Source organism: Prionailurus bengalensis, chromosome A1 (assembly GCF_016509475.1).
Source record: "Prionailurus bengalensis isolate Pbe53 chromosome A1, Fcat_Pben_1.1_paternal_pri, whole genome shotgun sequence".
Classification (NCBI taxonomy): Eukaryota; Metazoa; Chordata; class Mammalia; order Carnivora; family Felidae; genus Prionailurus; species Prionailurus bengalensis.
The window spans coordinates 240,330,934-240,345,758 of NC_057343.1; the positions used below are offsets into that span (position 1 = coordinate 240,330,934).

The 14,825-nt window shown below is 49.0% G+C and overlaps 1 protein-coding gene across 1 annotated transcript in view; it reads left to right on the forward strand.

The window, feature by feature from the left end:
- The window catches only part of LOC122495858 (probable palmitoyltransferase ZDHHC11B), a 37,808-nt gene that overhangs the window by 10,613 nt on the left and 12,370 nt on the right, over positions 1-14,825 (forward strand). Inside the window, exons 5-10 of the mRNA XM_043601892.1 lie at positions 525-677; positions 3,134-3,243; positions 4,735-4,766; positions 7,463-7,550; positions 9,756-9,790; positions 11,528-11,612. Of these exons, the coding sequence (XP_043457827.1) occupies positions 525-677; positions 3,134-3,243; positions 4,735-4,766; positions 7,463-7,550; positions 9,756-9,790; positions 11,528-11,612 (503 nt within the window). The remainder of the gene's footprint in view (positions 1-524; positions 678-3,133; positions 3,244-4,734; positions 4,767-7,462; positions 7,551-9,755; positions 9,791-11,527; positions 11,613-14,825) is intronic.

A 14,825-nucleotide genomic window follows, 5' to 3' on the forward strand; every position in this document is an offset into this window, starting at 1 on the left:
ACGTAAAGGACTGGAATCAGTACCTCCCAGACTCCGTGGTGGGATGAGAGCATTTCAGCTGGATTCCATCTCCATGGGCCTGCCTGCAGATTCCTCAGTGCTTTCCTCACACCGAAGTTCGGAAGTGTCAACAGCCCTTGGGGCCCAGATGACCAAGTCCTGGAAATGTCCCAAGGCGCTGGCTACTGCCTTGCAGTTCCCTGTGAGGGTGGCTGACTGAGAACAGGGAGGGCCTGGCACAGTGGCATGGCCCTTGGGACAGGGTGGGGGTTCAGCCAGGCAGGGGGTCAGGCTCTGCAACCCGGACCCTTAGTTATCCTCTCCCAGCCTCACCTTCCAGACCCGTAAAGTGGGGCTGTGACACCCACCTCAGTCAGGGGGCTGCAAGGGCACCTGGGTGAGGTAGGGCACACACTGGGGTGGGGGAGGGGCTTCCTTGGGCTGCTCACCCTCCCCCACCTCCCAAGGAGGGGCTGGCCATGCCCCAGGTGCTGGATGCATGCATGTCTCCCTTGCCTCCGCAGATGTGCCCAAGGACACTTGGCTGCTGTTCCTTCCTTTTTTCCCTGTAAAGACGAAGGCCCTGGTGGTCCTGGGCATTGGGGTGTTCGTCCTGCTGCTGTCTGCCCTCAGCCTCCTGATGTCTGGATACCTGTTCATCTTCCACCTCTTCTTAAGTATGTGTCCTGACCCCCACTCCAGTCTCTGTCCCTTGCGTTCCCACGTGGCCCAAGACAAGGTCTGCCGGCCCCTGCTAGAAACAAGCACATCAGACAAATGACAGGAAGAGACACCCCTAGAGGGACAGCAGGGCTCATTCTGCTCTGAGGCCTGCAGAGGCCACGAGAGGGACTAGGAGTAAGTTAGATAAGGGAGCAGAACGTGTGAGGCAGGAACAGGCACCATTAAAAAAGGAACGGGGGATTTAGAGAAGCACCAAGTCCTAACAATGAAAAATAGTGAGCCAGCGACAGGGTATCTGCTGACCCAGCTTGCTGCAGGGACACTGGCCGTTTCCTGGAGTCCACGCGGCACTGCGTGCAGCAGGCCCCACCACGCCGTGGCCCAGGGGAGGGCATGAATTCTCTCTGTGGCTTCTGCAAGGGAGAAGGTGGCAGCGGGGGCCCTATGTGGCTGCCAGAGCGGGTCTGGCACAGGGAGTGTCCTCAGCAGAGCCAGGGCCGGAATCAGCACCCAGAGCCAGCACCCAGAGCCAGCACCCAGGCCAGCCCAGGCCCTTATCCTAAAAGCTTCCACGCACTGGCCAATGGGGACAAGGGTGAATTTGGGGACAGTGCCCCAGCTGCAGCATACAGTACAGCCAGCAGGTGGCAAGCTGGGCAGGTCCAGAAGTCCACTGCGGCCACTCAGGACAGACGGATGTGAGACTGGAGAACAGGTCCACGGGACAGATGGCCAATGGGAGATCCAGGCACAGGGACCAGAGGGCCCCAACCCAAGCAACAGGGAGGGTGGTGGTGCCACACTCACTGTGGGGGTAGGGGAGGGAGATGCACACGGAGCTTATGGCTCAAGGTGCTGTTTACAGGGTATTTGGACAGCAAAGCACAGACTTCCAGAAAAAGTTGGGATATTAGCTATTGTTATAATACACTTACCCCGCTTGAAGTAACAGAGTTATCACCTTGCAGTCTCTGTGGGTCATGGGTTCAGCATAGCTTAGCTGGGTCCACTGGCCCTGCTCGGCCACAAGGCTTCCTCCAGGTGTGAGGAAGGGCTGTGGTCTCCTCCGACTGGGACCCACGTTTAGGTTCAACGCCAGGGTGTTGGCAGGCCAGTTCCTGGCCTCAGTTCCCCGTGAGTTGTTGGCCGGTGCCTCCTCCCACCAGGACACTCCAGCACGAGGGGGCAGCCGGCCTTTTGTAGCCCAGTCATGGAAGCGACGCCCCTCACCTCTTGGGCAAGGCGCTGGGGCCACCCACTCTCCAAGGGATGGCGTGACACAAATACCCTGAGGTGGGGGGTAGGGGCTGCTGGGGGGCCTGTCAGAAGCTGTGGGCAGCTGGATGCCTCTTTGAAGTTTGGGGGAAGGACATCCTGACACTGCAGCACGAGTGGAGTGCAGCATTGGTGAGGGCAAGACCTCCCAGGAAGATGCACAGATGTCTGGTACCAGCAGCAGGGGTGTGGGGAAAGCCGCCTCCACACAAGTGGGGGACAGAGCATCCCAAAGACCAGCGGCCCCGGGCTGCTGTGTTGACGCCTAGTGTCGCTGGAGGGGACACGGCAGACACTCATTCAGTGCGCACCGCACTCTGGCCTCCCTCCCCAGCCACATCTCCTCTCGTTACTGTCAGATGAAGGTGTTTACTCAAAACTCAGGACGAGTGTGAGCTCTGGGGAACACGCAGTGTGTACTTGCCACCTGATGGTGATGGCAGCCATCCCTGCAATCCCTGCCAGAGAACTAGTGTTTTCTCGAGCATGTGGCCAGATGCAAATTATGCCCTCACACAGGTTCTGGGGGAGGTGGGAGAACCAGTAAGAGCCAGGTGTAGTTCATCAGGAAGCCAAAGCAAACACAGACAGATGCCCTTGTACAAACCACCCAGGGAAGGGAACGGGCTCCACGCGGGTGTGGGGGGCAGCCCACCTTCCGCCCGCCCCTCCAGCTGCAATTAGGCTTCTGTGGGTGGCCCTTATCCCTTTCCAGAAATAATTAGAAGCCGTCTGTCCTCGTGTTTGTTGGTTTTAGGGAGAGAAGTGGGAGGATTGGTGCCTCTGCTGAAGCAGGCACAGAACCCGTTTCGTGGACGGTGCTGTCTGTTGACAGACCCGGGTCTCAGATGTCCTTTCAGTGACCTGGGGTGCTTCTGCCACAGTGCCGGAGCCAGCGTCCGGGGCCACACTGGTTTTGTGGGCCTGGAAGGCCGCAGGGTAGCTGTTCCTGGGACGGGGCGCCAGCAGCCTTGGGGCTGTGACGAGCTACTGCTTGCCTCCCACAGGCCAGGTGGGCCCCGGGGCGGCCATGCAGCAGCCCCCCAGCGCCCCAGGTTAGGAGGCAGCTCCCGGCATCCTGGGGGGAAGCCCTGGAAGACCGGGTTGTGGCCTGTGGGCCACTCTGCCCGCCTGCGTAATTGTAACTGCCTGTTTCTGCCTTTCTCCTCTCTAGTGTTCAAGAAGTTGAGCACATATGAGTATGTGATACAGAAACGCTATCAAAAGATTCCAAAAGTTCCAGCAGGGAGGCAAGAGCTGTCCTTCAAAATAAGCATGCCACAGGTAGCGGGTGCCCCTCTGCTTCACCATCTGCGCTATCCAGGCCTGGGGCAGCGCCCAGTGTCACCTTGCAGCTGGAACTTCTCACAGTCCTTTGCTTCTGTGTTGGCACAATTCTCTGATTCTGTGTGTGTGTGTGTGTGTGTGCACGTTGTGTGATGCAGTGCAGGTGTATGTGTGTATGTGTATGTGGTGTATGTGATGCAGTGTGTGTGTGTGCGTGTGTTTGGTGTGAGATGCACTGCATGTTTGCACGTGTGAGTGCATGATGTGTATAATGTGATGCACATGTGTGTGGTTGTGTGTGCATAGTATGTGATGCAGTGCATGTGTGTGTGGTTTTGTGTGTGTGTGTGTGTGTGTGTGTTTAGTGTGAGATACGGTGCTTGTGTGTGTGACTGAGTACATGTGTGTGATGCAGTGCATGTGTATGTGTGCATGTGTACATGGTGTGTGTGATGCCGTGTATGTGTGTGTGTGCAGCGCAGTACATGTGTGTTTGGTGTGTGGTGTGCATGTGTGTTATATCATTTGTACGTTCACTGTCCACAGAATCAAGCCAGCAGGGCTGACTCCTTTTAGGCCCATATATTAATGCAGCTGTTTCTCATCAAAATTAAAAACATTTGCTTTTTTTTTTTTAATTTTTTTTTCAACATTTATTTATTTTTGGGACAGAGAGAGACAGAGCATGAATGGGGGAGGGGCAGAGAGAGAGGGAGACACAGAATCGGAAACAGGCTCCAGGCTCTGAGCCATCATCCCAGAGCCTGACGCGGGGCTTGAACTCACGGACCGCCAGATCGTGACCTGGCTGAAGTCGGACGCTTAACCGACTGCGCCACCCAGGTGCCCCAAAAACATTTGCTTTTCAAACGAGCACCATTAAGAAAATGAAAACATCAGCCAAAGGCAGAAATATTTGCAAATCATATACTTGTGCCCAGAATATATAAAGAATTCAAAATTTAATTATAAGAAAAATGAACCAGTGTTTTAACTTTTTAAATGCGCAAAAGATTTGAACCAACTGTTCACCAAGGAGGATCCACGGTAGCAGATAAGCACATTGACATCAGTTACCATTAAGAAAACACAAAACCACAGTAAGATACCATTACACATCCAGTAGAATGGCTATAATCAAAAGAACCAATAATAAAAAGCATTGGTGAAGCTGTAGATCGAAAGGCTTCTACGTTACCAGTGCAGATACCAAATTATATCACTTTGATCAGCAGTTTGGTGTTTTCTTAAAAAGTGAAATGTATAGTCACCGTTGAAGTCAGCAATCCCACTTCCAGGTTCTTATTAGAAGTGAAGACACAGGTATTCATGTGACAGGGGTGCTATCCCCCAGTGAGATCCTTTCCTAGGACCCAGGGACGCTGAAGCACCATTACTCAAAATTAACTAATAACTGGCTTGAATCGTGTATAAGACTAAGCCCAGTGTCAACAACTTTTTCACGTTATGAATTTTTATTGCTCACAGCAAGAAGATGACCTGAGTCTGTCTGCACGTAGGTAAGTGTGTAAGCTTACTAGAGTTGTTTTATCTGTCTGACAAAGACTACATGCTCTCAATTGTCTTGCTTTAAAAAGTCTTCGTTACTCCAAGGTTATACAAACATCCACATTCTTTGCTAGTGTTTTCACCAGCTTTATTCGCTTTGCATTTTGATTTCCAAGCCGTCCTGAATTTGTGTGTTCACGGAGACAGGGGCTAAGGTGGATTTCGCCCAGGACCTAGTGCCCCCGGCCCCCCCAGGAGACCCTCTTCCGGCCGTGCCTCACCCTGAACGTCCAGCAGGGGAACGCCCTCGGCATTCTTTAGTTTTCATAGTTGTTGACAATTCCTCCACGTTTTTAGTTTCCGTATAATTTTTTAAATAGTTTTGATGCAGTTCTGAGAAAGGCAGAGTTCGAAGTGGAGTTACAGGAAACATTCCTTAGAGGCGGGAGCGAGCGGAGCCGCATGGTCTCAGCTCCAAGCCCTGAAACTGCCCCAGAAGTTGGTCTCCCCTGGGGGAGCGGGCCGGAAGTGCCCCAGTTCTGTGGTGCTCTCGGAAGTTCGGCCCTCGCAGAAACGGGTGGGGGGCGACTCCCACGTTCTGGCGGAGCTGGGCAGGTCGCAGGGCTGCTGCTGGTTCTTGACCGAGGATCGGGAATCCCTCCAAAGAATCCGCTCATTCCTTTTGCATTTGTTTCCTTAGACACCCGGTAGCCATGCTTCTGGGAAAACCTGGGTCGTTTGGAGTTTCACTTGAAGCATTGCCACACTGCGGTCCTTTAGGTACAATCTGAGCACGTTCCCCTCGCCCTGTCCAGCCTGGGGGCCAGCCGCCTCTAGAAGCAACTGAGACTAACCCCGTTTTCGGGCAGTCGGTGTGGACACTGCGCAGGAACTGGGGACCTCGAGTCTCTGGCCTCCCCACGCACTGCAGTCACTGCTGGTGCTCCGAGGACTGTCTTCCAAGTTCTGTTTTAGTATTATTTTGTGAGTTATACTCACAGTGCTTTGTTTTTGTAAAATTGTAATCACATTGTTCAACTCTTTAGAGCCCCTTTTAAAAATTCCATATATTGTGGTGCCACTGGGTGGCTCAGGCGGTTAAGCATGGGACACTTGGTTTCTACTGAGGTCATGATCTCACGGTTTGTGGGGTTGAGCCCCACATTGGGCTCTGTGCTGGCAGCAGTGAGCCTGCTTGGGATTCTCTCTGCCTCTCTCTCTCTGCCCCTTCTCCCCAAGGCCTCTCTCTGTCAAAATAAGTAAATAAACTTAAAAAAAAATTCCATACATTGTGGACATAGTTAAAAGAAAAAGAAACATAATTTTTATGAATATAAGTTACTTCATCTTTGAGAAGGACCATATTCCTCATTTCTGGAATGTTATTCCTTAGTTTCAATCACTATAGTGTTCCCTTCTCCAACTGGAAAGTGAGCTGCTAACCTTTGTATTGAAAGGTCGATTGTGTTGAGAGACAAGCCCTCTCAATGCGCTGGGCCATCTGTCCCAGTGGCCTCTCTTTCCTGCAGAAGTGTCCCTAGTTTGACCTGGACACTCACAACCTTACATGTTAGGCAAGGCCCACTGTCAGAATGTCAGCTCCAAGAGATCAAAGAGTATCTTTAAATCACGTGGCACTCTGTCAATCCCCCCAAAAGGAAAATCCACTCAGTAAGTGCCTGTGGAGTTCCATGATGTAAATCACTGGTATATTTTAGGGGAGAACTTAGTGTAGCACTCTCTAAGGTGCTTCTCTCTATTAGTAGGTATCAGACCAATTTATTGGGAGTATTTCCTCTGGACCATTAATCTGCTGCAAAAGTAGGATCACACGTGTGAAGATACTTCTTGCCTAATTCTACAGGTGTTCTGCTCAGCTAATGTCCATCAAGTGGCTTGTATTAATTTTTTATTGCTATCTGGCAAATTCCCACAAATGTAGTGGCTTGAACTAAGACTCGTCTGAAAGTGCTTGTGGGTCATGTGCCTGGCAAGCTCAGCTGGGTCCCTGATTGGTGCCTCCCACGGCAACAGTCACGGCTCACCAGGTCAGCCCTCCTTTCTGGAGGTTATGGGGAAGAGTCTGCTTCCGGGCAGATAGCGAATGCCAGTGCAGCTGTTGCTTTCCCACTCTTGCTACGTGGCCCTTCCATCTCTAAGTTGGTAATGGTGGGTCTAGTCTCTTCATATTTTAGATCTCTCGGACTTCCTCCTTTTCCTCATTTCTCAGTTTTTAAGGATTCGTGTGATTGCATTGGACATACTTGGGTAATCAAGGACAGTCCTCAGTTTCCTACAGTTGCCGCAAGGAAGGAGCACAAAGTGACAATGCCATGGTCTCCAAGGCAGGTCACTTTGTCCATTTGTAACTGAGCCCTGCTGCACCCACAGACTCAAGAACGCAGTGGCCCAGCGTGGGGGTGCCACAGCAGGAAGAAGCGCCCCTGTGGCCTCCCACCGGCAAGCAGTCATAGACCTTTATGGATGGTGCTCCTGCGCCGTGTCCTCCGTTGTGCAGCCAACCCGAGGGCACACGGACGGCCTCCCAGGAGCTGCTGGCTCTGAGGCTCTGCAGATGAGCATGTCACGATGGCGGCCAGTGCATGGAGCTTTGCAGCTGTCAGCGGTGCTCTCTGAGCTCACTACACAAAGCCAGGCCCTTCTTTGCTCATGGAAGTCTGTCCTCCCTTTTGCCCCATCCCTGTAGAGAGCAGTGCAAGGAGGCCCCGCCGCAGCCGAGGTGCCCGGGTCTGCATTCCACCCTCCCCACGTGCCAGGAGAGCTCCCCGCTGCAGGTGAGAGCCGCTGGGCACGTGAAAGGTCTCAGGCTGCCCCCGGAATGAGGACAGAAAACGCTTGGGATTGCTTGTTTGACTGATTTGAAGCATTTACTCAGTACCCAGGCATGCTACTCAGATGGGAACAAAGGTGGAGGGAGAAGAGAAGGAAAACTGACAGAAAATATCCTTAACTGTAGGGCTTATTGTGTGTGTGTGTGTGTGTGTGTGTGTGTGTAAGGGGGGAGAAAGATAAATGCAACGCAATCTGGGTGTGCGAAGACTGAAGTGGCATCCGTGTGCTTTAACGAAGGGTATTGATGTCTGTGTCCTGCTGGCTTTGAAAAGCACCAGAAAATAAAATGATGGATGGATAGTCACATGGTTAAAAAGAAATATTCACAGCAAAATTTTAATGATGATAGAACCTAGAAGTTGAGTGTTTGGGCATTCTTGTACAATCCTTTCCACTTTTCTGGGTGTTTGAAATTGTCCATTCTTAAAAAAGTGTTAGGGAACAACTATAGGACACAGACGTGGAGTAAGGGGTGTGTGTGTGTGTGTGTGTGTGTCTGTTTATGTCTGCTCTTCACAGATTGAGACTGAGGCAAGAATGTCCACCTCAAACTTCTATTTGACATTTTACTAAAGTTCCAGCCAGTATAATACAGCAAGAAATACAAAGACATATAGATTTGAAAATGAACCTGATTTTATTTGCAGGAAACATGCTTCTAACAAATCTGCAAAAAATATAGTAGAAATAATAAGATAGCTCAGCCAGGTGGTAGAATACAAAATGAACATAATAACCCCCATTATATTTCTGTATACTAACGATGAAAAATCTCAAAATGATATTAAGAAAACCATTCCATCTGTAATAGCATTGAAAATAATAAAATAAAATAAAACAAGCACCAAATGTGTATACTTAAAGCTACAAACTATTGATGAGAGAAACTGAACACAATCCAAATAAACGGAAAGATTTAGAATATTCGTGGACTGGAACGCAAAATATTGTCATGATAGAAAACTCCCCCCAAAATTGATCTACATAATTACCATGAGCCCTATTGAGTTTCCAGCAAGCTTTTTCCTTTAAGGAAATAGCAAGCCAACCCTAAAATAGATACAGAAATCCAAAGGACGTAGAGTGACCAAAAGAATTTAGAAAAAGAAGCAGCAAATTGGAGGACTTACTCAATCTGACTTAAAAATGAACTATCAAGCTACAGTAGTCAGGACAGTGTGAGCCGTGAGGGTGGTGTGCCCAGTGAGGGTAGACATGCAGGTCAAGGGAACAGAATAGAAAGTCCAGAAATAAAACCTGATCAGTGGGTGTTAAACCGAGGTGCCAGGATAATTAAACAGGGAGAGATGAGAGTGTATTTAATAAGCCGTGCCAGAACAATTGGATGACCATATGCAAAAAAAGAGGGCGGGGAAGAGCTTAATAGCTGCTTCTCAGCATACACACAAAAATAACTCAAAATCAACCACAGTTCTGAATTTAGGGGCTAACCTATAACACTTTAGGAAGAAAACAGAATAAAACCTTTGTGATCTTGAGGTAGACAAAGTTTTCTTTAATATGGGCACCAAAACCACTATGAAGAAAATGGAAAATTTGACTTTTTTATAAAAGAAAGCATTTCCTGTTCAGAATTCACCACTGCAAAAATAAAAATGTAAGTCACAGGTTGGAATAAATATTTGCAAACCCTGTACTTAAATCCAGAATAAATAAACAACTCTCAACACTTAATAGGGGAAAACGGCCCCATTTTTAAAATGGGGAAAAGATTCTAATAAACTTTACCAAATAGGATGGATATATGGGTGGCAGATAATCACCTGACAAGATGTTCAACATCATTCACCACTAGGAAAGTGCAACTAAAGCCACGGTAAGACAGTTGGAACGGCTCCCTGAGAAAGGCTACCGGCACCAGGAGCGGGAGACACAGAGCAACCGGAGGCCCGTAGCTAGGTGTGCAAAGTCGTCGGGAGTTTACAGTGATACCACTGTGGAAAGTAGTTTGACAGTTTCTTAAAATCTTCAATGTATTCTTAACCTCTGACACAGCGACCCCCACACAGAGACCCCTTCCTAGGAAGTCTCTGAGCCACACGCACCTGAAACTAACGACGGACGTGATTTCCTACGAATAGTCTCAGTACCAACAATTTCTTCTTCTTTTTCCTTTACCCCCACAGGCAGCCACAGGTGACCTGAAATCACTTTCACACAGGTAGGTTGTAAGCTTGTTGGACTTGTTCTCTCTGAATGAAAATGGCTACGTGATCTTAAGTCAAATTGCTTTGGAAAGTGACTCATCTCTGATGGGATATTTTTAAATAATGTGACAACACAGTAGGAAATAACTCTGTTTAACGTAACAGTGCCACGTACAGCTACGCAGGGACCTTTTGCGCTCCACGTGCTTGGGGAAATGTAGTAATTCTCTCCCTGTGGACAACTCGCATCTGAACTAGCACGCCGGCGTCAGCGCTCATTTATTCTGTGTGTCAGTCGGAGAACGTGTGGGGAGCGGGTCCCAGCCTCCTTTTTATGACCTCCGATAATACCTAGTTTCCCGTCGCCCCTGGGCCATGCCTGCTCATTCTGAGCCTGCGAGGAGTCACACAGAGGACAGCCCTGCAGGCACACACGCACCCAAAGTGCACCCCTGCAAAGTCACAGAAGCAGAAAGTGGCCCATTATGAAGGTCACGACCCAGGGTAAGCACACATTTTAAAACGTGCACTTGGTCTCCACTTGGAAACCGTACCAGTGTGGAAAGTCACCTCAGAACATGGAGAAATGAGAAATATGCTCACGTTAGGGTGAGGGTCTCGGTCTGCCAGGGCTGCCCTGACAAAGGACCACAAAACAGGTGGCTTAAAAAATAGAAACGTACCGTCTCAATGCTCTGGAGGCTGGAGCCGGACTCACCTCGACATGTCCCCAGTCATAGGACCTGCACGTGGCTTCTCTCCTTGGCTCGTACCTGATGCTGTTTTCCCTTTGTCTCTTCAGTTTTCCCGTTTTGCCCCTTTCTGGCAAGAATGATTGAAAATTAACGAACCAGGAGGGCCTGCCTGTCCTCTTGCACAGAGGCGGTCGTCAGGCCAAGGGCCTGCCTGTCTTCTGGCATGGAAGTGGTCATCCCGCTGAGGGCCTACCTGTCCTCTTGCACGGACGCGGTAGTCGGGCTAGGGCCTGTCCTCTTGCACGGACATGGTTGTCGGGCCGAGGGCTGGCCTGTCCTCTTGCACGGACGCGGCCATCGGGCTAAGGGCCTGTCTTCTTGCACGGATGCGGTCGTTGGGCTAAGGGCCTGTCCTCTTGTATGGACGTGGTAGTCGGGCCGAAGGCCTGTCTTCTTGCACAGACTCGGTCGTCGGGCCGAGGGCTGGCCTGTCTTCTTGCACGGATGCGGTTGTTGGGCTGAGGGCTGGCCTGTCCTCTTGCACGGACACAGTCGTTGGGCTTAGGGCCTGTCCTCTTGCATGGACGCGGTCATCGGGCTGACCCTGGTCTCAGGTGATGACACCTTGAGCTGCTAGAGTTGCTGCATCTGAAAACCCCCCTTACAGCAATGTGAGGTCATTGGTGGACACTGTTCAATCCACTTGCACAGTTCAGTTAGCTGAGTGTCCCACGACCTACATCCCCACCATTGCTCTTGGTAACTCCTGAACATCTCTTTCCTTCCAAACCCAGGGTCTCTTCCCAAATCCCCTCCTGATCTGCAGGGGCACCCCTTCTTCTTGACACCCCCTGCTGCTCCTGCAACTCTCCCTTTAGGTGCTCCTCCCCTGCCCTCCCGGGGTCTCCCACCATGCAGTGGACCTGAGGGGAAAGGGCGGTAAGGAGGCTGTGTGATGCTGTGGCCTGTGGTTTCCGGCAGCCATCAGCATCCCCTCCAGAAAGCAGTGGCCGTCCTTGTTGATGAGTGTCTCCCCTTCCCCCTGCCATCCCACAGAGTGAAGTTCAACTACCTGCTGCCGGATGTGCACTCAGGTCCACCCTCCTCCACCAACACGTTCACGGAGGACTCGTGGGTGATGGTAAGTGAGGCACGGCCGTGCGTGAGTGAGCCTCAAACACAGGGGTGGGGTCCAGTGCTGAGTCTAAGCTCCCCACAAGAGCAAGGGCAGGACAGTATTTGGACCTGCTTGTCTGGCTGGTTTAAGGCATTTATGGTGTCCTCTGGGGACACTGCTCGAACAGGACAGTGGTGGGAGGGGGATAAAGGGAAACAAGGCGGGCAGCACAAACGATCTAAAACACAGGGCATGTGTGTGAGCAGAGAAACATGACGGAAAAATGGGTGCTACTGGAACGGAAGCATCACGCGTGTGCTTGGGTGACATGTGTGCACTCCGGCAAGCTGGCGGGATTCTGGCCAGGAAGGGCTCAGTGACCCACTTACTGTCACGGCAGAAGGGTGCCCCTGCTCATCTCCCAGGTCAGCGGGGAGGAGGGACATACCTGGTCCACTGTGTTCATTGCAGAGCCTGGAGTCAGAGCTCCGTGTTGGAGATGCTGGAGGCCGGGCTTCAATGGGGACTGTGTGTGACTGGCCAAGTCACAGCTTAAACCGTAGCCAACACAATTATGGCATGACCCCTCCCCGCCACTCGCTCCCATCAAGCCTTCCAACAAGTACACACTTTACATGCATGGAGACCAGGCTGATGCTCCATTCCAGGGGTCACAGTGGTGGCTGTGGCAGTGATAGCATCTATTGGCGCCCCATCCCTGCCATCCCTTCTTGGGTGGTGGTGGCCACACAGCTTCTGAGTGACATGAAGGACACATCTCAAGAAGCAAAGATGTGGGGTGTTGACCATGTATGACCGTGAGGGCCATGTACCCCCGCGGGTTATAATGTGTGTCCAGGTGAACATGTGGAAGCCCTCTCTCTGGGGTGTGGCTCTGGAGCTCGCCTCTAGAATGTGTAGTAGAGCAGTCTCAGGGCCACCTTATTCCCATCCTGTCTCAGGAATCCAAGGAAGCTGTGACCGTTCATTGTCACTCTGCTGGACACTTGTCATCCATCATCACGTTTAATCCCTCTGTGGATTATCTGAGATAGATCATCATCCCACTTTGATGGCTGGGCTCGCCTCTTGGTGTGCGTGGAGCTTTAGGATCCCACCGGCTTAAGCCCTCCCCACCCCACACCCCTGAGGATACATTTTCTTCTGTTTTCAAAACTGTATATGCCAGATATGGTCATATGGCTTGCTAGTGCCACAGTAGTAATAGCATGGGGTCTGGAGCTTTCAAACATTTGTATATTCGTTCTAAATCTTCCAGTGTTGAAAAATGCATTTCTCACTTGAGAAAGGTAGTTACCTTTCCAGCCAATTTACACAAATCACCAACACTGTCGAATTCTACCAAATTTTTAAAAAATAATGACACAAACCCTCTCAGAATATAGAGGAAGGGAGACCTGTTCTGTGAGGCCAGTTCCAACCTGATACCAAAGCCAGACAATGTCATCCCAAAAGAATATCACGAGGCAAAATCCTTCAAGAAAACACAGACAGACACCATTGATTAAGTGTTAGCAAACCAAATCTAGCAGCATACAGGATTAAGTACCATGGCTATGTGAAAATTATTTGACATTATACAAAATACCAACAATAAATGACAATAATATGGCGATGTCAATTCAGAAAGGGAGTTGCCAATAAGAAACTCTTACGTGTGACAAAAAAATATTCTCAACAAATTAGGAATGAAATGAAAAGATCTTCATTCTGACCTATGCAATACACCTATTAAATACAACTAACATACTTCCTGGTGAAAGACTGAGTACATCCCTCTTAAAACCGGGATCAAGGCAAGGATGTACTGAAGTTCCAGCTGGTGCAATAAGACAAGAAAAAGGAATAAAGAATAGAAAGTGAAACTGTGTTGATCACAGACAACATGATTCTAAAATACAAACAAAACAAAAAACAAAACTACTAGTGATGAAATAGCTTTGCAAGAGGCAGGTAAAGTGCTCTCCAGTAAGCTCTGGGACGTTTATCTTCAGTGTTATCCAGAGCACACCTGAAATCAAATACAGTCCCTACCTGGCGTCAGGAACCTCTGTGTGCCTCCAGCTAGCTCCACAGCAAATTGCCACCATGTGGTCAAAGTAAAAATTTCTCCATTGCCTTGGCTGACCTAGAAATGTTTTATGTAATTTGCCATTATCTGGAATGGAAACAGTTGTTACAAAATAAATCTTTTGACTTTGTATTGTTAAAAAAAAATAGCAAGTCCAATCATATTTCTGTATTTGGCAAAAATGCCACTGAAAATAATATTAGTTATTTTATTAACAATAGCATTAACAATAATGAATTTAACAAAACTGTAGTAAAGTCTATACATTGAAAGTTATAAGTCATTGCTGAGAGAAACTGAAGACATTTAAAAAATAATGGAAAGATATACAACGTTCATGGATATGAACACTCAATATTGTTAAGATAGCATTTCCCCCAAAACTGATCTATGGACATAGTACAATCCCTATTGAATTCCTAGGAGGTTCTGTTCTTTTGTGTGTTGCTGTTGTTGTTGTTGTTGTTGTTGTTGTTTTAACCAACAAGCTAATCATAAAATGTACATGGAAATTCAGAGTACCTAGAGTAGCCAGAACAATTTTGAAAAGAGAACAAAATTGGAAGAATTATACAATCTGACTCCAAAATTTACTAAAAAGTTATAGTAATCAGGTTAGTGTAGTCAATGGAATAGAAATGGAATAGAATAAAAATTCTAGAAGTAAGCCTTCACATACGGCCAAGGCAATCCTTTGGGGAGAAGTGAAAATTTCAACAAATGGTCCTGGAACAACCACATATCCATTGTGAAATAAAAATGACACCGTACTGGGAATGCAAGCTGGTGCAGCCACTTGGGAAAACAGTATGGAGGTTCCTCAAAAAGCTAAAAATAGAACTACCCTATGACCCGGCAATTGCACTACTAGGTATTTATCCAAGGGATACAGGTGTGCTGCTTCGAAGGGACACATCCACCCCAATGTTTATAGCAGCACTATCAACCATAGCCAAAGTATGGAAAGAGCCCAAATGTCCATCAATGGATGAATGGATAAAGAAAACGTGGTATATACAATGGAGTATTACTTGGCAATCAAAAAGAATGAAATCTTGCCATTTGCAACTACGTGGACGGAACTGGAGGGTATGATGCTAAGTGAAATAGTCAGAGAAAGACAAAAATCATAGGACTTCACTCAT